This window comes from Stigmatopora argus, chromosome 9 (assembly GCF_051989625.1).
Source record: "Stigmatopora argus isolate UIUO_Sarg chromosome 9, RoL_Sarg_1.0, whole genome shotgun sequence".
Classification (NCBI taxonomy): Eukaryota; Metazoa; Chordata; class Actinopteri; order Syngnathiformes; family Syngnathidae; genus Stigmatopora; species Stigmatopora argus.
Window position 1 is genome coordinate 9,893,048 of NC_135395.1, and position 27,092 is coordinate 9,920,139.

Here is a 27,092-nt window from a genome sequence, read left to right on the forward strand (position 1 = left end):
TATTCAGGCATGTTAGTTAGACCCCGTTTAAGGGTCTTTCTGGTTAGCATGGTGTAACATGTGTTGGATAATTCCAGAAGGTACGTCGCAGTTCTCTAGCTTCTCCTCTCCGGACTCAACCCGCCGGGACAGTTTTCTTTAACCTTCCCGAACATCCGAACGCGGCGATTTCTCCCAGACTTAAGGCAGCAAGTTCCGACTAAGTCTTTGACATCTTCAACGTTTATTCCTCTTTTGATTAGTTTGAGTTAGCCGAGCTGTCAAAATGTTGAGCGTCGCCAGAAGCGTTTCAAGGACTCTGTCGACAAGGAATGGCGCACGAAATTTGTCTTCGTTGCTGACAAAGGTGAGTATTTCACACGCGTGGATGATCAGAAGACAAACGACATCCATCTTCTCTGTCGATCGCATCTTTTGGGGATGCTACCGGGAAAACGAATGTGCTAGCACGATGCTAACTAGCCTCTTCGCTTGACTTTTCGATCGCCATTTGTCATTTGGTAATCACATGAAATGTAGGAATCTTCTTTAAAATAGCTGTTTTTGTACTAATTGTATTCATCAGTAATAGTTTTTCCCCTTATCGAATTTATTTATATGAATGAAATTTCTGAAGACCATTCGGCGTTTGTGTAAATGTTTAATATTTTAATTTGCAATCGTATTTATTGTCGTAGGTTGCTTGTGGCGTTAGTAGTTAAAGTTAGAGAACGTGACTTATGTTTCATCACAAGCGGATGCGTGACCTTCACATTGATGTCCTCCAACCTATCGAGGGGTCCTAAAACCTTGTAGCACCAGATAATACCTGTTTCATAGTAGTTCTTTTTAAATGATCAAGCCTTGACATCTAGTTAATCATTAGTGTTTGTTAATTGGCCCTGTATCTGATGACTGCAGAAGCTGTAACTGGGTGTCAGCATCCAGTGATTTCTGTTGTTTTCATTCCCAAGCATATCAGGGTCTATTTTTTTAATGCAATTGCATTGTGCTCTTTTCACAGGCTCACTGGAGTGCTCTCCAATCCGATACTCTCAGATCTCTGTCCAGAAGAGACTATGCGTAAGTCTGTTTCAATTCATTCATTTAAATCGTTATTTTAAAAATGTTTTTTTTTTTGTAGGTCGGAAGCCATCAAGGGGGCAGTCATTGGAATTGATCTGGGAACCACCAACTCCTGTGTTGCTGTCATGGAGGGAAAACAAGCAAAGGTATCATATATTGCGTCCATTGTCATAAAATGTAATGGCACATTTACCTTACAGAATGCAGCTCTATATAACAGTCTAAAAAATTGCAGAAATAACCAGCTTGATACTTTTGAAGCATAGCTTCCATCTTGAAATCTATCACGTGACACATGTTGCTCTTAAAAGCATTTATGGTGATACAGAACGTATGGTCCAACTGCACTTCAGTTGTTGTAGACTTGCGTCGAATGAAAAGTGCCTCGAGTAAATCTGACCTCTAATTTCCGCTTGTTGTCGTCGCGTACAGGTGTTGGAGAACTCCGAGGGGGCGAGGACCACCCCTTCAGTCATCGCCTTCACGGCCGAGGGCGAGCGTCTGATCGGCATGCCCGCTAAACGCCAGGCCGTCACCAATCCTCACAATACGCTGTATGCCACCAAGCGACTCATTGGCCGCCGCTTCGACGACGCCGAAGTCCAGAAAGACCTGTGAGTCAATGCGCGGCAACGCCAGATGGTGAATAGATCGTTTTAACTCGGAGTTGTGCTCTTCTTTAATAGGAAGAACGTGTCGTACAAAATCGTGCGAGCTTCCAATGGCGACGCTTGGTTGGAGGCTCACGGAAAAATGTATTCGCCTAGCCAGGCTGGGGCCTTTGTCCTGATGAAGATGAAGGAGACGGCTGGTAAAGACTCTTTCTCTCATATTCCGGCATATCCAAATGGCCAACGGTTACATTTTGACACGGTGCGGTTTTGCTTCCAGAGAACTACATGGGAACTAAAGTGAAGAACGCAGTGATCACAGTACCGGCTTATTTCAACGACTCTCAGAGACAGGTATGCGCTCAGCTCACTCCTACGTTGTTGCCGTCGAACCGATAGTTGAATCAAGTACCGTATTCAATTGTGTGCATCTAAAAGTGCGTCCTATAAGGAAAATGTTTTCCTTTACGAATACAGTAGAAATGGGTCCGAGCGCACAATAAATAAGCTCGATGTCAGAAAAGACTGTGAAAGCAAATAAGTTTTAGAATGAAGCGTTGTATTTAGTTCCTTTTTTGACCAATGCCATTTGTTTCAGGCTACCAAAGACGCCGGTCAGATTGCCGGCTTGAACGTGTTGCGCGTGATCAACGAACCCACAGCGGCGGCCCTGGCTTACGGCTTGGACAAAACCCAGGATAAGATGTGAGTAGAAATGCTGCTTGCCAAAGTCCAACACAAAATGAAAATATTCCTTATGGAACTGGGTGATATGGTGATCTAGTGTTCATCTCGCAACAGCGCCCCTGTTCTTTGTGGTGATCGGGTGGTGTAGTTGCAGCTTTAAATGATCGATTTATTTTTTATTGAAAGTTTTTCATATAATGGTTGACAAGTTATTTCACAATAATAATCGTTTTATCGTCAAGCTCTACTTCTAATTGTAAGATTGGTTCTGAGCCACCCAGTCACGACGCCATGTTTGTTTTCCAGCATTGCCGTGTATGATCTCGGCGGTGGTACTTTTGATATCTCCATCTTGGAGATCCAGAAGGGAGTTTTTGAGGTGAAGTCCACCAACGGCGACACCATCCTCGGAGGGGAGGACTTTGACCTGCCCCTTCTCAAACACATTGTCAAGGAATTTAAGAGAGAGGTGAATCATTATAGACCTGCTCGATTAAGCACCCCTGGAGGACTGCAACGTTAAAGTTTCATGTTTTCTTGCCACTTTAGTCCGGTGTGGATCTGACTAAAGACACCATGGCCCTCCAGAGAGTCCGAGAGGCGGCTGAGAAGGCCAAGTGCGAGCTGTCGTCCTCGCTGCAGGTACGCCAAAATTTTCTTTGTGTTCTGACTGACAAAAAAACATGGCATTTTCACGGTTATGTTAATTTTTCTCTATTGACGAATTGGTCCTGCATAGATGATACTTTGGAGAAAAGATTTGTCATTTTCAGTCACCATCAAGTCGCAATCTGATTTGGTCAAGCCTCCTTCTGGGGCATCTGTACCATCCCAACGCCGTGTTCTCCTAATCATCTCCACTATCCTCCTTGTAGACTGACATCAATCTTCCCTACCTGACCATGGACGCATCGGGTCCCAAACACCTTAACATGAAGGTGACCCGTGCTCAGTTTGAAGGCCTGGTAGCCGACTTGATCCGTCGCACGGTGGCTCCCTGTCAGAAGGCCATGCAAGATGCTGAGGTGTCAAAAGGTGACATAGGGGAGGTGCTTCTGGTCGGAGGAATGTCCCGCATGCCTAAGGTACGCGCCAATGCGTTTTCTGGACTTAATGCCTGGCCACTGGCCAGCTCTGTGTGGACGCCTCGCCGCAGTGACCGTGTCGCCCTCTTGTAGGTCCAGCAAACGGTTCAGGACCTGTTTGGCCGCGCCCCCAGCAAGTCCGTCAACCCGGACGAGGCCGTCGCCATCGGAGCGGCCATCCAGGGCGGCGTCCTCGCCGGAGATGTTACGGACGTGCTGCTTTTGGACGTGACGCCGCTGTCCCTGGGAATCGAGACTCTGGGTGGAGTCTTCACCAAACTTATCAACAGAAATACGACTATTCCCACCAAGAAGGGCCAGGTGGGGATCTTTCAGAGGGGCTAAATGTCCACTTTTAGCCCGTTAAAGCTCATGTGTTTTTTTTCTTCTTCCCACGCCCAGGTTTTCTCCACGGCGGCAGATGGACAGACTCAAGTCGAGATCAAAGTGTGTCAGGGCGAGAGGGAGATGGCCACGGACAACAAGGTGCTGGGTCAGTTTACTTTGGTGGGCATCCCCCCCGCCCCACGAGGCGTTCCCCAAATCGAGGTGACCTTTGACATCGACGCCAACGGCATCGTGCACGTGTCGGCCAAGGACAAAGGGACCGGCCGGGAACAGCAAAGTGAGTTTTAAGGGACCCAATCAATTGAAAAAAACAATTCTGCTTATTTGCCACAGTTTTGTTCCTTTTTCATGTCAAATTGACGTTTTAAGAGCTTTTAAAAATTATATTGGTAGACACGCAGCTTAACTTTAACTTGAATGCCAAGCCAAATAGTCTAAGGATAAAATTAGGCATTTAAGTTCCTTTTGTACTGGGAGGAATATTCTTTTCTTTTTTAAAAAATGTTATCTTGGTGCTTTTGTCTGCAGTTGTTATCCAGTCATCCGGAGGACTCAGTAAAGATGACATTGAAAACATGGTCAAGAATGCTGAGAAGTATGCCGAGGAAGACAGAAGGAGAAAGGTGGGAGGGAGCATTATTTATAATGTGTATTTAAAAAAAAATGCTCCGTTTTTGTTTGATGCGCAACTGTAAAAAATGGAATAACCCAGATTGTCACTTTAAAAAAACATCAATACGCATTGTAATCATAAATTGGTTTAGTTTTCACTGTTACTTCAAAGCAAATGATGGTATTGATTATTTTTTTAAGGCACGCCACATTTTGAGACTTGAAATTATAGTCGTGTAAGAAAAAAGTTATCTATGTTTGATAGAATCTTATATTTGACCCCATTTCATGTCTTCTAGGAGCGTGTGGAGGCTGTAAATATGGCAGAAGGCATTGTTCACGACACAGAAACCAAGATGGAGGAATTCAAGGACCAGCTTCCTGCAGATGAGGTCAATTGCATTTTTATTTGCTTTGCCACAACTTTACTCCTCATTTCACTAAAGTATGCAGATGGTAATACTCTTTGGAAAGGCAGAATTAGAAAGCCTAATCTTCCTCTCCCTCCCCGCAGTGCTCCAAGCTGAAGGAAGAGATCACCAAGGTCCGAGATCTTCTCACCAACAAGGACTCGGAAACGGGGGAGAACATCAAGCAGGCGGCCAGCAACCTTCAGCAGTCATCTCTCAAGCTCTTCGAAATGGCCTACAAAAAGGTGTGTGCACACAAAATACCATTTAAGCAGCGTATGGTCAATACAAATTGGTACGTGGTTTGACATGTGGTGTCATTGTGCCCTTCTCCCCGCAGATGGCATCAGAGCGTGAAAGCAACAGCTCCGGCAGCTCCGACAGCTCCAGTTCCAGCTCGGAGGGCGAGAAGAAAGAAGGCCAGCAGTAGACTTTGGACTTTGAAGTGCGCATTTGTTGTCGCCGACGTTGACAACAGGACTGATATGGTATGGGTGTGCAGGTGTGAATGTTGGCAATCAAGATTATCTATGTTTGGATGGATGGATGGTGTATGTTAATGTGAATGTATGCAGGGAAGGACATTGAAATTGGGGAAGGTGGGTCACTGTTATCTTGTTCTTTTGTAATAAAAACTAAATAGAAGGCTGAAGACTGCTTGAAGTGAGTGTGCTTTGTCAGAAGCTTCAACACTTACCTGTGACTAATTGACAATGAGGTAGTGATGAGCGATCTTATTCTTTCTGGCCCGCAGATGGAGACATTTATCGGCACCTGAAAAGAGGGCAGTCATGATCTGTATGCAGCATTTGTCCTTATTCAAGGTTGGCCAACTCCGGTCCTCGAGAGCCGCTCGTTATCTGGTCTGTTTTCCATATCTCCCTCCTCTACCACACCTCAATCAAATGACCAACTCACGAGCAAGCTGTCCAGAAGCTCGTTATCAATCCTGATTATTTGATTCAGGTGCGTTGTTGGAGGGAGATATGGTAAACAGATAGGATAGCCGGTCTTGGGGACTGGAGTTGACCACCCTTGATGTATAGTAAAGCTTTCTTTTAAAATGCATAGTAAGGCTTATTTTCTTAAAAATGAGCCTAATTGAAAGCTTGTTGAAAAGGCTATTTCTTATATTCCTATTTTGTTTGGTCACTTGTAGGATGCAGAAATCGGACCAATTACCTCTCGCATAGTATGTGGACACTCTACCTTGTGAGCTCAATAGTAGTGCGCCAACTTACCATATGAAAGGTAATATGTTGGATTCCCCGCCTTCTCCAACTTCTCACTTTTCAGGCCAAATTGGAACTGAGTGGGCAAGGAGGTGGCTTGTACACTTAGTCAAATCAGCAGAACGCCCTCCTACCGAAAATACTCAGCCAGTCGAAGTTTAGTGGGTGTGTGGGTGGGCCCCTTGGCGCACACAGTAGAGTATGCGCCTACCGCCGAGTGGAGGCTGGTTCGCTTCCCGCAGACGTACTCTTGGTGCCTCTCCCGCCTTCGGCGGGAGAGACACCTGCGACATAAGAATAATTACCTTTTACTAAAAAAACTTTAAACATTAAAATTTACATTTAACCATTACATCAAAAATTGTTAAAATAATTGGCCTAGATAATCAATAGACACTGGCTATTGGCTAGGGAGGTGGCTTGCACACTTAGCCAAATTACTCGAGCACCCTCTTACCGAAAAGACTCAGCCAGTCGAAGTTTAGTGGGTGTGTGGGTGGGCCCCTTGGCGCACACAGTAGAGTATGCGCCTACCGCCGAGTGGAGGCTGGTTCGCTTCCCGCAGACGTACTCTTGGTGCCTCTCCCGCCTTCGGCGGGAGAGACACCTGCGACATAAGAATAATTACCTTTTACTAAAAAAACTTTAAACATTAAAATTTACATTTAACCATTACATCAAAAATTGTTAAAATAATTGGCCTAGATAATCAATAGACACTGGCTATTGGCTAGGGAGGTGGCTTGCACACTTAGCCAAATTACTCGAGCACCCTCTTACCGAAAAGACTCAGCCAGTCGAAGTTTAGTGGGTGTGTGGGTGGGCCCCTTGGCGCACACAGTAGAGTATGCGCCTACCGCCGAGTGGAGGCTGGTTCGCTTCCCGCAGACGTACTCTTGGTGCCTCTCCCGCCTTCGGCGGGAGAGACACCTGCGACATAAGAAAAATTACCTTTTACTAAAAAAACTTTAAACATTAAAAATTACATTTAACCATTACATCAAAATTTGTTAAAATAATTGGCCTAGAGAATCAATAGACACTGGCTATTGGCTAGGGAGGTGGCTTGCACACTTAGCCAAATTACTCGAGCGCCCTCTTACCGAAAATACTCAGCCAGTCCAAGTTTAGTGGGAAGGTGAGCTGGCCCTTTAGCACACACAGTAGAGTATATGCCTACGCCGCAGTGGAAGCTGGTTCAAACCCTGCAGACGTACTCTGCAACAAAAGACTTAATACATTTTTACAAAAAAAAAACCTTTAAACATTTTTAAATTTTACCTTTACATCATTACACAAAATTTGTTAAAATAATTGGCCTACAAAATCAGGACGCTGGCTATTGGCTAGGATTTCAAGTAAGCCACCCAAAAAGTTTTATTGGTTGTCACGGGGTGAGGCGAGCGGGCCTTTACTTACTGAGTCGGCGTCGGTCTGTCGGCTGCGCCCCTTTCTTCTCCTCCTGCTCCTCTTCCTCGTTGTCAAATGCATCTTTCATGACACAGACAATTATTTCTCAACACTGCCCAATGGCCCAAGATGACAACATTTTTGTCCTTCAGTGCTAATATCTTTACGGTCGCGACACGGTTTTCAACCTGGCTTGACGAAGGCGGGGACGACGTGCATCTGTCCTAATTGCCCCTGCAGCCGGTCAGCGAGCTCTTCCCGACTGGACGCCATGAATGACATAAATGTCACGTGACCAAAGTGATGATGTCGACGACGATGACAATCGGACTTACAGATCAGTGAGGATTTGCTCAAATGCCTGCCAATGTGTTTTTTTTTTTTTTTTACAAGAAAAAAGCCTTACTATACATGGTCATTTGTTTTATAAATAAAAGCCTTACTATACGTCATTTTTTAAGAAAAAAGCCTTACTATACATGGTAATTTTTAAAGAAAAAAGCCTACTATACAAGGTCATTTTTTTAAAGAAAAAAGACTTACTATACTATGTCGTTTTTTAAGAAAAAAAGCCTTACCATACTATGTCGTTTTTTAGGGAAAAAAGCCTTACTTTACTATGTCGTTTTTTAAGAAAAAAATACTTACTATACTATGTCGTTTTTTTGCGGAAAAAAGCCTTACTATACTATGTCGTTTTTTAAGAAAAAAATCCTTACTATACTATGTCGTTTTTTTAAGAAAAAAAGCCTTACTATACTATGTCATTTTTAAAGAAAAAAAGCCTTACTATACTGTCGTTTTTTAAGAAAAAAAAGCCTTACTATATTATGTCGTTTTTAGAAAAAAAGACTTACTATACTATGTCGTTTTTTTAAGAAAAAAAGCCTTACTATACTATGTTGTTTTTTAAGTTAAAAAGCCTTACTATACATGGTCGTTTTTTAAGAAAAAAAGCCTTACTATACTATGTCGTTTTTTGCGGAAAAAAGCCTTACTATACTATGTCTTTTTTAAGAAAAAAAGCCTTACTATACTATGTCGTTTTTTAAGAAAAAAAGCCTTACTATACTATGTCGTTTTTTAAGAAAAAAATCCTTACTATACTATGTCGTTTTTTAAGAAAAAAAGCCTTACTATACTATGTCGTTTTTAAAGAAAAAAAGCCTTACTATACTGTCGTTTTTTAAGAAAAAAAAGCCTTACTATACTATGTTGTTTTTTAAGAAAAAAAGCCTTACTATACTAGGTCGTTTTTTAAGAAGAAAAGCCTTACGATATGTCGTTTTTTAAGAAAAAAGCCTTACTATACATAGTCGTTTCTTAAGAAAAAAAGCCTTACTATACTATGTCGTTTTTTTAGGGAAAAAAGCTTTACTATACTATGTCGTTTTTTAAGAAAAAAAGCCTTACTATACTATGTCGTTTTTTAAGAAAAAAAGCCTTACTATACTATGTCGTTTTTTAGGGAAAAAAAGCCTTACTATACTATGTCGTTTTTTAAGAAAAAAAGCCTTACTATACTATGTCGTTTTTTAAGAAAAAAAGCCTTACTATACTATGTCGTTTTTTAGGGAAAAAAAGCCTTACTATACTATGTCGTTTTTTAAGAAAAAACGACATAGTATAGTAAGGCTTTTTTTCTTAAAAAAACGATGTAGTATAGTAAGGCTTTTTTCTTAAAAAACGACATAGTATAGTAAGGCTTTTTTACTTGAAAAACAACATAGTATAGTAAGGCTTTTTTTCTTAAAAAACGACATAGTATAGTAAGGCTTTTTTTCCCTAAAAAAGGACATAGTATATTAAGGCTTTTTTTCTTAAAAAACGACCATGTATAGTAAGGCTTTTTTTCTTAAAAAACGACATAGTATAGTAAGGCTTTTTTCCCTAAAAAACGACATAGTATAGTAAGGCTTTTTTTCTTAAAAAACGACCATGTATAGTAAGGCTTTTTTTCTTAAAAAACGACATAGTATAGTAAGGCTTTTTTCCCTAAAAAAACGACATAGTATAGTAAGGTTTTTTTTCTTAAAAAACGACATAGTATAGTGAGGCTTTTTTCTTAAAAAACGACATAGTATAGTAAGGCTTTTTTTTCTTAAAAAACGATCATGTATAGTAAGGCTTTTTTACTTGAAAAACAACATAGTATAGTAAGGCTTTTTTTCTTAAAAAACGACATAGTATAGTAAGGCTTTTTTTCTTAAAAAACGACATAGTATAGTAAGGCTTTTTTTCCCTAAAAAACGACATAGTATAGTAAGGCTTTTTTTCTTAAAAAACGACATAGTATAGTAAGCCTTTTTTCCCCTAAAAAACGACATAGTATAGTAAGGCTTTTTTTCTTAAAAAACGACCATGTATAGTAAGGCTTTTTTCCTTAAAAAACGACATAGTATAGTAAGGCTTTTTTTCTTAAAAAACGACATAGTATAGTAAGGCTTTTTTTCCCTAAAAAACGACATAGTATAGTAAGGCTTTTTTTCTTAAAAAACGACCATGTATAGTAAGGCTTTTTTTCTTAAAAAACGACATAGTATCGTAAGGCTTTTTTCCCTAAAAAACGACATAGTATAGTAAGGCTTTTTTTCTTAAAAAACAACCATGTATAGTAAGGCTTTTTTTCTTAAAAAACGACATAGTATAGTAAGGCTTTTTTCCCTAAAAAAACGACATATTATAGTAAGGTTTTTTTTCTTAAGAAACGACTAAGTATAGTAAGGCTTTTTTCTTAAAAAACGACATAGTATCGTAAGGCTTTTTTCCCTAAAAAAACGACATATTATAGTAAGGTTTTTTTTCTTAAGAAACGACTAAGTATAGTAAGGCTTTTTTCTTAAAAAACGACATAGTATCGTAAGGCTTTTTTCCCTAAAAAAACGACATATTATAGTAAGGCTTTTTTCTTAAAAAACGACATAGTATCGTAAGGCTTTTTTTCTTAAAAAACGACGTAGTATAGTAAGGCTTTTTTCTTAAAAAAACGACATAGTATAGAAAGGATTTTTTTCTTAAAAAACGACATAGTATAGTAAGGCTTTTTTCTTAAAAAACGACATAGTATAGTAAGGCTTTTTTTTTCTTAAAAAACGATCATGTATAGTAAGGCTTTTTTACTTGAAAAACAACATAGTAGAGTAAGGCTTTTTTTCTTAAAAAACGACATAGTATAGTAAGGCTTTTTTTCTTAAAAAACGACATAGTATAGTAAGGCTTTTTTCCCTAAAAAACGACATAGTATAGTAAGGCTTTTTTTCTTAAAAAACGACATAGTATAGTAAGCCTTTTTCCCTAAAAAACGACATAGTATAGTAAGGTTTTTTTTCTTAAGAAACGACTATGTATAGTAAGGCTTTTTTCTTAAAAAACGACCATGTATAGTAAGGCTTTTTTTCTTAAAAAATGACATAGTATAGTAAGGCTTTTTTTCTTAAAAAACGACCATGTATAGTAAGGCTTTTTTACTTAAAAAACAACATAGTATAGTAAGGCTTTTTTTCTTAAAAAACGACATAGTATAGTAAGGCTTTTTTTCTTAAAAAACGACCATGTATAGTAAGGCTTTTTTTCTTAAAAAACGACATAGTATAGTAAGGCTTTTTTTCTTAAAAAACGACATAGTATAGTAAGGCTTTTTTTTTTTAAAAAAACGACATAATATAGTAAGGCTTTTTTCCCTAAAAAACGACATAGTATAGTAAGGTTTTTTTTCTTAAGAAACGACTATGTATAGTAAGGCTTTTTTACTTAAGAAACAACATAGTATAGTAAGGCTTTTTTTCTTAAAAAACGACCATGTATAGTAAGGCTTTTTTTCTTAAAAAACGACCTAGTATAGTAAGGCTTTTTTCTTAAAAAACGACATAGTATAGTAAGGCTTTTTTCTTAAAAAACGACATAGTATAGTAAGGCTTTTTTTCTTAAAAAACGACCATGTATAGTAAGGCTTTTTTACTTAAAAAACAACATAGTATAGTAAGGCTTTTTTTCTTAAAAAACGACATAGTATAGTAAGGCTTTTTTTCTTAAAAAACGACATAGTATAGTAAGGCTTTTTTTCTTAAAAAACGACATAGTATAGTAAGGCTTTTTTTCCCCTAAAAAACGACATAATATAGTAAGGCTTTTTTTCTTAAAAAACGACATAGTATAGTAAGCCTTTTTTCCCCTAAAAAACGACATAGTATAGTAAGGCTTTTTTTCTTAAAAAACGACCATGTATAGTAAGGCTTTTTTTCTTAAAAAACCACATAGTATAGTAAGGCTTTTTTTCTTAAAAAACGACATAGTATAGTAAGGCTTTTTTTCTTAAAAAACGACATAGTATATATAGTAAGGCTTTTTTCCCTAAAAAACGACATGGTATAGTAAGGTTTTTTTTCTTAAGAAACGACTATGTATAGTAAGGCTTTTTTCTTAAAAAACGACCATGTATAGTAAGGCTTTTTTTCTTAAAAAACGACATAGTATAGTAAGGCTTTTTTTCTTAAAAAACGACCATGTATAGTAAGGCTTTTTTACTTAAAAAACAAAATAGTATAGTAATGCTTTTTTTCTTAAAAAACGACATAGTATAGTAAGGCTTTTTTTCTTAAAAAACGACCATGTATAGTAAGGCTTTTTTTCTTAAAAAACGACATAGTATAGTAAGGCTTTTTTTCTTAAAAAACGACATAGTATAGTAAGGCTTTTTTTTTTAAAAAACGACATAGTATAGTAAGGCTTTTTTCCCTAAAAAACGACATAGTATAGTAAGGTTTTTTTTTCTTAAGAAACGACTATGTATAGTAAGCCTTTTTTCCCCTAAAAAACGACATAGTATAGTAAGGCTTTTTTTCTTAAAAAACGACCATGTATAGTAAGGCTTTTTTACTTAAAAAACAACATAGTATAGTAAGGCTTTTTTTCTTAAAAAACGACATAGTATAGTAAGGCTTTTTTTCTTAAAAAACGACCATGTATAGTAAGGCTTTTTTTCTTAAAAAACGACATAGTATAGTAAGGCTTTTTTTCTTAAAAAACGACATAGTATAGTAAGGCTTTTTTTTTTTTTTTAAAAACGACATAGTATAGTAAGGCTTTTTTTTTTTTAAAAACGACATAGTATAGTAAGGTTTTTTTTCTTAAGAAACGACTATGTATAGTAAGGCTTTTTTCTTAAAAAACGACATAGTATCGTAAGGCTTTTTTTCTTAAAAAACGACCTAGTATAGTAAGGCTTTTTTCTTAAAAAACGACATAGTATAGTAAGGCTTTTTTCTTAAAAAACGACATAGTATAGTAAGGCTTTTTTTCTTAAAAAACGACCATGTAAAGTAAGGCTTTTTTACTTAAAAAACAACATAGTATAGTAAGGCTTTTTTTCTTAAAAAACGACATAGTATAGTAAGGCTTTTTTTCTTAAAAAACGACATAGTATAGTAAGGCTTTTTTTCTTAAAAAACGACATAGTATAGTAAGGCTTTTTCCCCCTAAAAAACGACATAATATAGTAAGGCTTTTTTTCTTAAAAAACGACATAGTATAGTAAGCCTTTTCCCCCCTAAAAAACGACATAGTATAGTAAGGCTTTTTTTCTTAAAAAACGACCATGTATAGTAAGGCTTTTTTTCTTAAAAAACGACATAGTATAGTAAGGCTTTTTTTCTTAAAAAACGACATAGTATAGTAAGGCTTTTTTTCTTAAAAAACGACATAGTATAGTAAGGCTTTTTTCCCTAAAAAACGACATAGTATAGTAAGGTTTTTTTTCTTAAGAAACGACTATGTATAGTAAGGCTTTTTTCTTAAAAAACGACCATGTATAGTAAGGCTTTTTTTCTTAAAAAACGACATAGTATAGTAAGGCTTTTTTTCTTAAAAAACGACCATGTATAGTAAGGCTTTTTTACTTAAAAAACAACATAGTATAGTAATGCTTTTTTTTCTTAAAAAACGACATAGTATAGTAAGGCTTTTTTTCTTAAAAAACGACCATGTATAGTAAGGCTTTTTTTCTTAAAAAACGACATAGTATAGTAAGGCTTTTTTTCTTAAAAAACGACATAGTATAGTAAGGCTTTTTTTTTTAAAAAACGACATAGTATAGTAAGGCTTTTTTCCCTAAAAAACGACATAGTATAGTAAGGTTTTTTTTCTTAAGAAACGACTATGTATAGTAAGCCTTTTTTCCCCTAAAAAACGACATAGTATAGTAAGGCTTTTTTTCTTAAAAAACGACCATGTATAGTAAGCCTTTTTTTCTTAAAAAACGACATAGTATAGTAAGGGTTTTTTTCTTAAAAAACGACATCGTATAGTAAGGCTTTTTTTCCCTAAAAAACGACATAGTATAGTAAGGCTTTTTTTCTTAAAAAACGACATAGTATAGTAAGCCTTTTTTCCCCTAAAAAACGACATAGTATAGTAAGGCTTTTTTTCTTAAAAAACGACCATGTATAGTAAGGCTTTTTTTCTTAAAAAACGACATAGTATAGTAAGGCTTTTTTTCTTAAAAAACGACATAGTATAGTAAGGCTTTTTTTCTTAAAAAACGACATAGTATAGTAAGGCTTTTTTCCCTAAAAAACGACATAGTATAGTAAGGTTTTTTTTCTTAAGAAACGACTATGTATAGTAAGGCTTTTTTCTTAAAAAACGACATAGTATCGTAAGGCTTTTTTTCTTAAAAAACGACGTAGTATAGTAAGGCTTTTTTCTTAAAAAACGACATAGTATAGTAAGGCTTTTTTTCTTAAAAAACGACATAGTATAGTAAGGCTTTTTTTTCTTAAAAAACGATCATGTATAGTAAGGCTTTTTTACTTGAAAAACAACATAGTATAGTAAGGCTTTTTTTCTTAAAAAACGACATAGTATAGTAAGGCTTTTTTTCTTAAAAAACGACATAGTATAGTAAGGCTTTTTTTCTTAAAAAACGAACATGTATAGTAAGGCTTTTTTTCTTAAAAAACGACGTAGTATAGTAAGGCTTTTTTCTTAAAAAACGACATAGTATAGTAAGGCTTTTTTTCCTAAAAAACGACATAGTATAGTAAGGCTTTTTTCTTAAAAAACGACATAGTATAGTAAGGCTTTTTTTCTTACAAAAACGACGTAGTATAGTAAGGCTTTTTTCTTAAAAAACGACATAGTATAGTAAGGCTTTTTTTCTTAAAAAACGACCATGTATAGTAAGGCTTTTTTTCTTAAAAAACGACATAGTATAGTAAGGCTTTTTTTCTTAAAAAACGACATAGTATAGTAAGGCTTTTTTCCCTAAAAAACGACATAGTATAGTAAGGTTTTTTTTCTTAAGAAACTACTAAGTATAGTAAGGCTTTTTTCTTAAAAAACGACATAGTATAGTAAGGCTTTTTTTCTTAAAAAAACGACGTAGTATAGTAAGGCTTTTTTCTTAAAAAACGACCATGCATAGTAAGGCTTTTTTACTTAAAAAACAACATAGTATAGTAAAGCTTTTTTTCCTAAAAAACGACATAGTATAGTAAGGCTTTTTTTCTTAAGAAACGACTATGTATAGTAAGGCTTTTTTCTTAAAAAACAACATAGTATCGTAAGGCTTTTTTTCTTAAAAAACGACCTAGTATAGTAAGGCTTTTTTTCTTAAAAAACGACATAGTATAGTAAGGCTTTTTTTCTTAAAAAACAACCATGTATAGTAAGGCTTTTTTACTTAAGAAACAACATAGTATAGTAAGGCTTTTTTTCTTAAAAAACGACAGTATAGTAAGGCTTTTTCCCCCTAAAAAACGACATAGTATCGTAAGGCTTTTTCTTAAAAAACGACATAGTATAGTAAGGCTTTTTTTCTTAAAAAATGACATAGTATAGTAAAGCTTTTTTTTCAGAAGAATCCTGATACCCGCATTTGAACCCACAAGCTCTGAACTGCGAGGCGGATGTGCGAACCCGTCTCCATTGCGCGCAGGAGTCAAGATTTTTTCTTTTTTTCTTTGTCTTTTATTTTTTTATTTTTACGTTTTTCATTGTCTTTCATGTTTGCAAAATGTTGCATCAATGTCTTTTCGTGCCATCCAAGCTGATTAATCCCTGGGAGATGGAAACGGGGAAGGGGTGATCTATTTATATTGCCGATGTCTAACTTTGATCTGCGATGTTGGAAACTTTGATCCCTCATTTCATTTGTCGACGAGAAACTTCCCGTGTATTTTGAGCGCGGTTGTTCTCTCATGAGCTGAACTCGTCTTGGAAGGCCGTAGGCAAACTTCAACCTGATTTTTGGTCAGGATTCTCATTATCAGTATCAAAGCAAATGTTTTCACTTTTTTCCACAATTTCTTGTCAATCAAATCTTACACGCAAATCTACTTTTTCACATATTTTTGGCAGTCCATGCTTCCGATTAATGGGACATAGGAAAGCCAAATATTGTTTTTCTCAAGGTGTTCAATGAATAATCGCATATTGATTGCCATTTTTCTGATTTTGACCTGTAAGAATCATCCCTGAATGGTTGAGGCTCAGTGAAACGGAAGTCACTAAAGTATACTTAGTAAAGGTTCTTTTTTTACACGTGACCTCATATTATGCCTATTATATTTGATTAAACGTGATACCTTTTTATTGTTTCTCTTATTGGGTTGATGGTAACACTTACATTTAATTGCATCACAGACTTACTATAAATGGTAATTTTTTGAAAAAACGCCTTACTATACTTGGTTGTTTTTTCAGAAAAAAAGCCTTACTATACATGGTCGTGTTTTAAGAAAAAAAGCCTTACTATATACATGGTTGTTCCCCCCCAAATAAAAGCCTTACGGTACATGGTCATTTTTGAAAGAAAAAAAAAAAAGCATTACTATACATGGTCGTTTTTTTTCCAAACATAAAAGCCTCACTATACATGGTCATTTTTTGAAAAAAGGCCTTACTATACATGGTCTTTTTTTCCAAAATAAAAGTCTTACTATACATGGGCTTTTTGTCCAAAATAAAAGCCTTACTATACATGGTCATTTAAAAAAAGCCTTACTATACATGGTCTTTTTTCCAAAATAAAAGCCTTGCTATAAATGGTCATTTTTTGAAAATTGTTTTTTTCGTTTAGCCTCAGTTACACCGAACTCATACATATAGCCTGCTTATTGTGCCAATTCAAATATATTTCTCTATGGATGCTAACATTTTAGGTTAGGAGCAGTCAAGATCAAATTACTATTGACTTTGTATTTTTTCTATCATATAGCTTCAGTATGTACTGTTCCGAAATCCAAACCAAAACGACCCAAAAAAAAAAAAATTCTGAAAACCAACAACTTCCCACCTTGTCTACCTCAGTCATGCCGTAACGCTCGTAAATTTAACTCACCGTGTCATTTTGAAGGATGTCTCCATCGCAAAATTGCACCTTGAGGAGGGCGCAAGGAGACAGGATGACTTCCTAGTGACAATGAGACACACACAAGAACACGAGCACATTTGTTGGTCGGCAGCAACAACAGCTGTAGCAGAAAAAAAAAGGACTGATGCTGACCTTAGTCTTGAAGATAAAAAACCGAGGTAGGTGACATCCATCCAAATAAAAGGGTCATAAAATAGGCCGCTGCATCTGCATCCATAAACAGCGTGCATCCACATCAGCTTGCTTACTTTATTTTCAAATGGGATACATGGGTAGCCTGAAAAAGAAACAGGAATGACATTGTCAAAAAATACTATTACTCAGAACACACACATAAAACCACAAAAAGGGGACTACTGTGAAAAATATTTCCACAGAAGTCCCTCGTTTTTCGCAGTGTATCGCAAAAAACGCCATATGTGAAAAATGGGGGAATACTGTCAATGTGTGTGCATATACACACTAAAAATGATTTAAAGTATTTTAAAAAACACAGAATTTCATTTTTCTGCTGTGTAAGAGGAGAAAAATGTCAATCAAGGCTAATATTTCCCAAAATGTCAGCCACGAAGAGTATGTTATTACATACTTACATTGCTTTAATGATTCTACTGCTAAAATTGGTGTGAAACTTAAATGTCAAGGTCGAAATATATTTCAGAGACTCATTTATTTTTGCAAAGTTCCATCATCCTCAGATCGGCTTACATTAACTTAATATAAGTCGGTGACAATTTATGAAAATCATTTTAATGTGGTCCACCGAAATGTGCTTTTGGTAAAAAGTCAAGTGGTAAAAGTAACCAAAAAAGCTAGCAAATGCTGTGAATAAATTCTTTAAAAACAAAAAATAAAAAAAGATCGACATTGTCTCACATCTCGACAAAATAAAGTTTTAAGGCTTGCCCATAAAGCAACAGCAGAGTTTTACTCTGAAATGGCCATAATGGAAAACCATTAAATAGCCATCTACATAAATAATGGGGATGAGGCACTAACTATTTCAGCGAGATCCAAGTAAATAATGAGCTAATCCACAATCCTGACATTATTGTCAACCATTTCAATAGATTTATTTTTATTGTCTCAGTTGAGGAACTAAGCAAGCACTTTAAAGGCTCACATATTCGTGGCTATTGTGTGGACGTGACGAGAAGAAATATCAGGGCCTGCAGTAGTATAAAGTATTGCATCCCATCATTTAACCTTTACTTGTGACTTTTTAACAGATTCTCTCAACCACGGAACTTGGAAATCCTGTCTTACGTCAAGCATTAAGTACCTTGACGATATATTCCTCCTGTCATCCACGACAAAATGTGACCGTGTTGTGTTTTTTAGGCTCTAGTTATAAAAAAACGACTCATATGTTACATTAATAGGTGCCTATTTCGTCTGCACTATTATGTTAATGCATTATGTTTATTCTTGGTTTCGGATCAGTTAAAAAGTTTTACTGTATATACACATGGTCATTTTTTATTTAAAAAAACCCTTTCTCTTCATGGTCATTTAAAAAAAAGCCTTACTATACATGGTCTTTTTTTTTTACACACATTTGTTTATCTACACATTTATACATGGTTTATTTATTTTTAAAGCCTTACTATATATACATGGTTATTTTTTGAAAAAAGCCTTACTATACATGTTTTTTTTTTAAACATAGCCTTACTACACATGGTCTTTTTTTTGGAACATAGCCTTACTATACATTGTCTTTTTTATTTACACATTTATACATGGTTTATTTATTTATAAAGCCTTACTATACATGGTCATTTTAAAAAAGCCTTACTATATATATATATATATATATATATATATATATATATATATATATATATATATATATATATATATATATATATATTTTAAAAGCCTTACTATACATGGTCTTTTTTTAAACATAGCCTTACTATACATTGTCTTTTATATTTATTTATTTTTGAAGCCTTACTATAATGGTCATTTAAAAAAAGCCTTACTATACATGGTCCTTTTTAAATAAAAGCCTTACTATACATGGTCATTTTTCTCTTAAAAAAGCCTTACTACACATGGTCTTTAAAAAAAAAAAAAAAAAATTTAAAGCCTTACTATACACGGTCCTTTTTTAATAAAAGCCTTACTATACATCAGGGGTCGATAACCTTTTTGACAGAGCGAGCCGTAAACAATTCATATTTTCTAACATTATTTCTGGAGAGCCATTCTTAGAATTGAAAAGTAAAAATATATGAATGTGATTTTTTGGGGTCATTTCACCACTTTTAAAGTACAAAAAGTCTATGAATTCTTTTAACAACATTGTTACGCTGTTGCTAATCAATCCGTATCAATGCAATTATGCAAAAACAAAATTATGATTAAAGTGGTGCTAGAGTTAAAATCTGCCCCAAAATGCAACTTCTACTAATTATTTGTATCCCTTTCATTGTGCATTCTTTGGCGCGAGGTGACTCATACCCAGGTGGGACTTATACTCCAAAAAATACGATAGTTGGTAGCTGGTTTGTTCCACCAAAATCTGACAATATTTGATGTAAATACAGTAGCCAGACAGTTCCGTAAATTCAAATCTAACATGGTAACAACTAGCAGCCCTAAAAACACATTCACAGACTAAATTCTCAAGTAGGCACCATCCAAGTGTTTGCAGAGCGACCTAAAGTATACCACTAACCATTATTTTTATAGGCTAACAATCAAGGTGACAAAGGAAGACGCAGCGCTTGCAGCGATAAACCTACGGAGAGCTTTACATTGATTTCCAACTACGACTTTTATTGTTTTGATCTATTCTCACACCTCTTAGCGGCCTGCTTCTTGGCTCTATAAAAGTTAATGTCTAGCTGATTAATTTTAAACTTACATTTGGGTATGGAGGCAAACGCATTAAGATGTTATACTGAAATGGATGGTGTTGCCCAAGCGGGAAAACCAACGCTGGCTAAATAAAATAAAATTAAAAAAAGTATAGATATTTGAAATCCTTGTCGAGAGATGATTTATGGTAGTTTGACGTGGTCATGATGAATAAATGCAGCTTTTATTTGTAACACGGTGTGATTAGTGCTCCATAAGTAAAAGGAACGATGGAACATTTGTTAATAAATCCATCATTAAATCAGCTTGCCGTGTGCGTGCCTGTCACCTCCGATGACAAATTGTCATCAGCTTATTCCAAATCGACACCAAGTAATCATTTATCTTCCAATGTGCATCGCTACGACAGCATCACGTGTAATAAATACATCATAAAAAAGTTAGCGTATGCACGACATCCATCTGACCAACATTCACCTGACTTATGATAAATGGATCAATCATAAAGTACTTAACGAAAGGTCAAGCAGCTTTCTCATTGGACGTTTTGACTTTACGTGGCTATATTTATTGCACAGACTATTGCGCCTTGTCAGATCCATCCATCCCACAGCCAGTTATAAAAAAAACAACTAAAAAAAACATTTATTCACTTAGTAGTGATTGGATGGTCAGAACAAAAATGGATGCAGCTACAGGAAACAGATAAATCACATTCTGCTTACCTTTTCTGTCGTTAAGCTTCTAATTAAGATCATCTTTTGAGGTCGGGTTTCGAACAGAGGAAGCCAACACCTAAAAATGAAATAAAAAAACAATGAAGATGATTTGATTTTCTGTATACATGCCAATATTAAGCATCATCATGTTCATGGTTAAAAAAAACATCCTCGCTTACATTTTAAGCTTTTGAGGCAAAATGTGAGGAGCAAAGGATTCAAGTACTGTATTCTCCGCACTATAAGGCGTAACTAAAAGACTACAAATCTTCTCAAAACCCGGCAGTGCACCTTATAGTAATATAGGGATCAATATTAATTAATTGTTGTATGAAATTCCATTGAGCACAGCTCCATCTAGTGGATACATAACACAACTCCTAATCACTACTACCACAGCACCAACTAGTGGATGTATATATAACACAATCCTCTACTACTACTACCTATCGCCACCTCGACGACTACTGCGCCTTATAATCAGGTGCGCCTTATGTGCAGAAAATACGGTACCAAATACGAATGTCGATGAGTGACAGTAAATTGTCCGTGCACTGGACCCCCAGGACAAAACCCAGTAGGAGAACATTCAGGGACGTGTACTATTAAAATATTGCAAGTGAAGATTGAAGGGATGAATTCATATTTAAAGGTCAGTTGATAATCGGAAGCAAGTCTTGCAGCAGGTTGATTGAATAAGTACACATAATAATGGGGAAAGGTCACTATTGGAAATGTGAAATGACGTCAATTAAGCTATAACGAGGCAAAAAGTTTGACCAGGATAGAAGATTTTCTTTAGATTTTCTGCCTTATCGCATTTAGTGACACGAATACGACGATGATTGATTATCGTTTACAGTACGTACATCATAATAAAAGTTAGATTCATCTTTATTCCATGAAGTACAGACTGCGGTATGAAGGAATACTCCCCCAAAAAAGGCAAATAACTCTTTTCGCACCAATGTTGAAACCTCATCCATATTTACATTCATTCATTATTTACATTTAGATTAAACGGGATTGTGATTTCAATGTTGGTTATCAAGCGAAAATCATGCATTGCATTCATATAAATATTTATTATTCCTTACTAAGCAATACAATTTAACCAGACTGTAACTGGCTGAGATTGAAATATTTATAACCATTCCCCAATCCAACCTGGCACTTTTGGTAAATGCAGAGAAAGTTCGATTATTTTTGTCCTTTACTCCTATACGCTCAATCCCAAACAATGAAACGGCAATGGACATTAAGATTAAGTGACTTTTTCTGTTTTGTTCTGTACTTTACGATAGCGTACTGCAAACAACTCCTAACGTGGCAACAGATTCAGCATGAAACGGTCGATCCTCGACACGTTCTGACTTTTCCTAGCTTTACGTAGCTCTTGTTTTTAGGCAGAATAGAAATGTAACTCGACACCCTTTCCATCATGGCGGCACGCAACGGGGATTGAAGCCTTCACAGGCATTCCCCTTCACGTCTTGGATCCTTTATGGTTATTTGCCCTGACAGAATGGCTGCAGCATCCCACTCACTAACTCACTCACTCGCCCCAAAGTCCCTCAGCATTTACCCATTTGTTCAGAGACTCCATTTAACCAATGACTTACAGTCTGAGTCACTAATGAACTCACTCACTGAATTTTCTTACCCGTCCATTCGCTGGCATAATGTGGCCACTCCCTGAATCACGCAACGATTGCATTTTCACACTGTCTGGCTGGCTCACCCACCCATTCGCTCACCCGATTGCTCCCTCATCCATCATTGTTTGGTGCTACATACAGTATATGGATGTCAACAAATGGCCTTGTCTGTACTCAAATGGAGCAAATACAGAAGATTCCTAAATTCAAAGTACTGCATTTTCTGGACTATAAGTCACCCTTTTTGGTTTGTATTTTTTGGACTATAAGTCGCACTTTTTTTGTTGTATTTTCTGGACTATAACATCGCACTTTTTTTGTATTTTCTGGACTATAAATCGCAATTTTTTTAAGGTTTGGCCCTGCGACTTATACATGTTTTTTGTCCCTCTCTGACCACTGACAGCCTATTTTTCTGGGCTATAGTTATAAGAAAAACTGTTATTTTAACAGATGCCTATTTAGTCGTTGGTTCTCCATTTTCTTATTGCTACTTTAATGTATGTTTGTTCTTGCTTTCTGATGAAATAAAAAATTGCCCTCCCATAAATGCAATGAATCTCTATCGTGTATTTTTCGGCTGGTACGACTTATACTGAGGTTGTCCGACTCAATTATGGTTGGCGCACATTTGCCACACCACTAATTCTTCTGTCTTCCTGCTGTACAGGTAACGTTGACTGTGTTAGGTCAAATTTTCAGCCACTTTCCTCCTCTACTGGGTTTGACCTTTGTTCCTGACAAGTATCTCTGCTGGATTGCCTTGCCCGCGGGAGCACAAGCGTGTGGTGCGCTTGCACACTATCCTACTGCGTGGCAGCACTGACAATAATTGCACCTGATTGGTAGCTTCACTACCTGCTGAAAAGTTTTTCACTGCTTGAGCAGAGCTATGGAGACCAACTTGACGTTGATGGCTTCCAAATGAACGGCTTGCTACCCAAGTTACAAAGTAGAACTCATGAAACCCATTCTATAATGTAATTGTTCATAACTACTACTACAGCGACTCAACATGCCATACTTGGCCAATCAAGACGTCTTTTAAGATCAGTTTAACCCTCTTAAGTTGCCATTCTTCACAATTTTTTTCCAATACAAACACCATGTAATCGCCCTTTCTCTCTCCGTCGTCTTCAGTTTCACGTCACCCTCGGTTCTCCGAACTATTCTATCGAATGTTTATTTCAAGCTGCATTCAATGACACAAATCCAACTGTGCTTTTCGATTGCTAATGAAATGATAGAAAAGCTCTAAACCCCGGCAGGTCACCCTAATCGGAAGCAATAGTCTTGGCCAAAGTGACGTCATTGTTATTGATGGACGCGGACAGAATCAGCAGCTGTCCCTTTTCATATATTCGACTTCTTTACTGCTTTCGGGATTCATTATAATGACCTTTTAGCTCACGAGCAGGACAGCTAAAAGCTCTCTCTTGTATTTGCATCTGCTTGGTTAAGTGAGCTGCTGGCTTGATTCCATGTCTTACGATTAGGACATTAGCACGCAACTACGATCCGAACAAAATGTGTGCCTCATACGGCCATAATATGAAAGCAGGTGTGAATTAAATCAAGTTTATCAATTGTAAAATATAACCTCCCCCATCCCCTACCGGATATAGTAATGGGGCACTTTTGGTGTCAAGCTGAAACAGAAAGGTATTTTATTACAAACTAATTAATAATGTCATCCTCATGCTTTTGCCATCCTTGATTTAGCCAATAATTTCATATATTCAGAGCCACAAGGAGGCAGTACCACATTAGACAAAGTTTAATGTGTGTGTGTGTGTGTGTGTGGGTGGGGGGGCAATTCAATTCATTCAAGTAAGCATGACCTCCTATAAAAACAGCTGTAATGTATGGTCATTTAATTTCACCTTCATGCATGGAATAAAGCTGTTATCCAATCCGACAAATGTAACCAGAACTAAAACAATAGAGACAGAAATCAAGTCAAGCCAAGCCAAGCTTATTTCCGAAGCCATAAATCAGCCAAAAGATACCAAATGGCTTCATAGCTTGACAGTTGACATTGAAATATTACATTAAATAGAGAAAGGCACAAATTTAACATGGTAAACCTCTTAAAAATACCACAAAATAGAGATATGCTGTATTTTTTTCCATTTGTGAGCAAGGAGAATTAAAAAAAAAAAACAGTTTCATCATATTAAGCAAGAAATGTCTGGGAGAAAACAGAGGACCTCTAAATTAGCTTCTCTATAAATCTAATCTCTCTTTGTTCTCATAAGGCCCCCACTCCGTCCACCATTTTTTCCCACTGCAGACTTTGTGAGCTACTGATCTTAGTTCAAGGGAGGATGGTTAGTCATGCACGGCTGTAAATGCCACTGCCAGTACTGCCAGTTTTTTTTTTTTTTTTTTAGATTTATATGCATCTCTAAAGCAATTCCAAAAAGCCATCTAATCTTTTATTGCAACAACTCAAGCTGCAGTGATCATGAGGGGAAATAGAGCCAATCCAGGTTAAATGGTGAGCTATACCACAAACAGTCCCGGGTCAATCGCAACGCAGGCAGGCCCAAATGCTGCATTCACACATCATAGATCAAGTTATAGAACGATCTGACACGAGTTCGCCTATCCAACTCATTTGATCAACATCCAGCTGTGACACGTGTCACATGGCAACTATTGAGTCAAGTGTTCTGACCCTTCCAACACTTCTAGACCCAGAATTTAACATACTCTTTCTGAAGTCCCACTGGGAAACTGTAAATAAGTGACATTCCCAATATGTCGTTTTATTAACACAGTGGTAGTCTGAACCATCCTCACAGCCGTTATCAGCACCCTCCTCACGCGTTTTATTGAACTTTATCAGTTCATGTGTGATTTATTTGCCTGCAGAGATTTGTTGCTATTTTTTTTTCAGAAGACATTTGGCAAGAGTTGGCAAGCAGACCACGAACCCCACAGCTAACACCCTTGATCCAATCCAAAAATCCATCACTGAGACCGACCTACCTAGCAGGCAAGATCCGCTACAATACTGGAAGGACAACAAACAAACATCCATTCCTATTTTAACTTACCCTAAACTCTTAGGGCGTATGCATTCCAGTCTTTTCCATGCCTTGAAATTGTCTGCGGTGCCTTGAAAAGCCTTGAAAAGCGCGCTATGCATTTTCTGCGGCGGTGCAAATACAAACCAATTTACATTCGGTAATTTGCAAGTGAATGTCTTACTGGTCCCATTCTTGGGCCAGTACTTCCGCCAGCGTTGAAAAATCCTGTTTGCAAATGTTTGCCTACGTATTCCACCAATTGTAAGGAAGTTTGAGTGGTGGCGAAAGCGATAAAATAATCCTTGAAACGGAAAATCACAAATACCTCTACACAAAAACACTCAATTTTGTCCGTCGGTTGAATAGAAGGACGCAATTGCTAGTACCAAAGAAAGTTTTCGGAACGCGCAAATTCAGTGCCCACTCATTTTTCTTAGCATGCTGTGACAGGAAGCGAGGTTAATAATTTGGCGGACAATATTTTTCCATCTGTCTAGGTGCTTTTTTTTTTAAATGATAATACCGGTCGTGCAAGCCTTCAATGGCATCAAAATTTGAACAGGAAACATGTATTCATTAAAGTTTTGATCTCTATTATGTGTCAGGAACGCGGTTTCCTTGATGAATGATGTCACTGTTCACAGTAGAAGTAAAGAGAGTGTAGACATCTACCAAGGTCCATTCAATATTTCCTGAGACTTTAATGAAAATGTCTTGATCTGACACAGGATTTATTACCTTAGCCTTTGATTCATCTTCCACTGCTTAACTTTCAATAGAGTAGACCTTGTATTGTGACATGGAAAAGAGTTTGCCTCCTTCTCAAATCTTTACTTTCCCCATAGTTGCTTTGCTTTAACTTCAAGATCAAAAAGGACATACAAACTTACCTTTTCACAAATTGTAGACGTCCAATCCCTTTCAACTGGGAGGGCCCGATGAAGGAAAGTGTCAGTGACCCCTGTAAGCATAAAAAGTAAGGACAATTAATGAACAATGAAAAACCTTTTTTTCCTGATTTTATACTCGTTATGATTCCCTGCAAATCACAAGTTGACAATATATTTTAGTTTCCTCATTTTTTGTATTTTTTTTTCTAGGATTAATTAGAGGCCATTTTATTGTCGATAACAAACACCAGATGAAAAACAGAAGGGACAGAACATGGCTCTCGAGTGCAAAACAGAATATGGACAGCAAATTGCCAATTTGTCAGGTGAAATTAATGTGGTGTAATAAAGATAGACAATAAATTCTGCCTTCACGAGGATTATAATGATGAGCTCATTATTGCCTGGCTCTGAGTGAGGTGGTTATTTTAATGATCATATTAGAGGCTTTAAATTATGGCGCTATCCACCTGTGAGGGGTTACGGGTTAGAGATGTTCCTACCGCAAGACGCTGGGACGCAAATTGCTCCTTATGACCTTTCCATCAGTAGTCTACAAATTAGTTACGGAAAATAAGCAAATTATTTGATTTTATCGTACCGTAATTGCAGCACATTTAGTGGAAACAAATCCTCGTGCTGATTTTTAAATATTATTTTCATTTTGAAGGAAATTGGCAAGTTCAGTGTGGTATTCTTTTGAACGTTTACCATATTAGGAGATAGTAAATCTTTGAGCTTTTCCTAATATCACATTCTTCTGATTGCTTTTCTGACATTGCAAAAAGCCACAATGGTAAAATGGCAAGATGGTGCTTGACTTGTTAATACGTATTCCAGAAGAGAAAGGGCTTTCATAATGAGATGTGTAGTTGTGAGATTACTCTTTGAAAGGCTTTTGAGGTTAAATACATATTTGTACCTTATGTTATAGCACTCGTCTTTCTATTCACTTAATGTGTGTCATGGTAATGGGGAGATGCTGAAGCCAGATGATTTCGCAAAGGACAACCTTGACCTTCAACCTGACTGAGATAATGAGCACGCTGGGAATGCTCCAAGGTACAAGGAAGTCTGGCCTGATCCCAACGGCAAGCTGCGTAAAAATCAGTCTTGAAGATACTCACTCCA

The 27,092-nt window shown here is 36.6% G+C and overlaps 2 protein-coding genes across 7 annotated transcripts in view; one reads left to right on the forward strand and one right to left on the reverse strand.

Annotated features, from left to right (window-relative positions):
• Positions 1-76: 76 nt before the first annotated feature.
• On the forward strand, positions 77-5,470 carry hspa9 (heat shock protein 9). Its single transcript, XM_077610486.1, has 16 exons — positions 77-346; positions 1,004-1,062; positions 1,124-1,211; positions 1,498-1,679; positions 1,752-1,876; positions 1,957-2,030; positions 2,275-2,381; positions 2,670-2,832; positions 2,913-3,005; positions 3,239-3,448; positions 3,542-3,769; positions 3,851-4,073; positions 4,325-4,419; positions 4,708-4,800; positions 4,923-5,063; positions 5,159-5,470. The coding sequence occupies exons 1-16, from the start codon at positions 266-268 to the stop codon at positions 5,246-5,248; spliced, it is 2,052 nt and encodes a 683-aa protein (XP_077466612.1). The 5' UTR covers positions 77-265; the 3' UTR covers positions 5,249-5,470.
• The window catches only part of LOC144082976 (uncharacterized), a 140,228-nt gene continuing 117,932 nt past the window's right edge, over positions 4,797-27,092 (reverse strand). For 3 of the 6 annotated variants that reach the window (XM_077610489.1, XM_077610490.1, XM_077610491.1), the window contains 8 exons: positions 25,962-26,032; positions 20,385-20,454; positions 16,963-17,107; positions 16,798-16,869; positions 7,649-7,722; positions 7,470-7,541; positions 7,154-7,281; positions 4,797-6,980 (listed from right to left, as the gene is read on the reverse strand). In XM_077610489.1, the coding sequence (XP_077466615.1) occupies positions 7,202-7,281; positions 7,470-7,541; positions 7,649-7,722; positions 16,798-16,869; positions 16,963-17,066 (402 nt within the window). In that variant the 5' untranslated portion in view covers positions 17,067-17,107; positions 20,385-20,454; positions 25,962-26,032 and the 3' untranslated portion in view covers positions 4,797-6,980; positions 7,154-7,201. The remainder of the gene's footprint in view (positions 6,981-7,153; positions 7,282-7,469; positions 7,542-7,648; positions 7,723-16,797; positions 16,870-16,962; positions 17,108-20,384; positions 20,455-25,961; positions 26,033-27,092) is intronic. The other 3 variants (XM_077610493.1, XM_077610494.1, XM_077610492.1) reach the window with 2 other exon arrangements.

Excerpts from the sequence above, each read along its gene's own strand:
- hspa9 (XM_077610486.1), top strand. The coding sequence starts at position 266 with ATGTTGAGCGTCGCCAGAAGCGTTTCAAGGACTCTGTCGACAAGGAAT. Across the intron at positions 1,063-1,123 it reads CTGTCCAGAAGAGACTATGC|GTCGGAAGCCATCAAGGGGG; the intron begins GTAAGTCTGTTT and ends TTTTTTTTGTAG. Across the intron at positions 4,801-4,922 it reads ACCAGCTTCCTGCAGATGAG|TGCTCCAAGCTGAAGGAAGA; the intron begins GTCAATTGCATT and ends CCCTCCCCGCAG.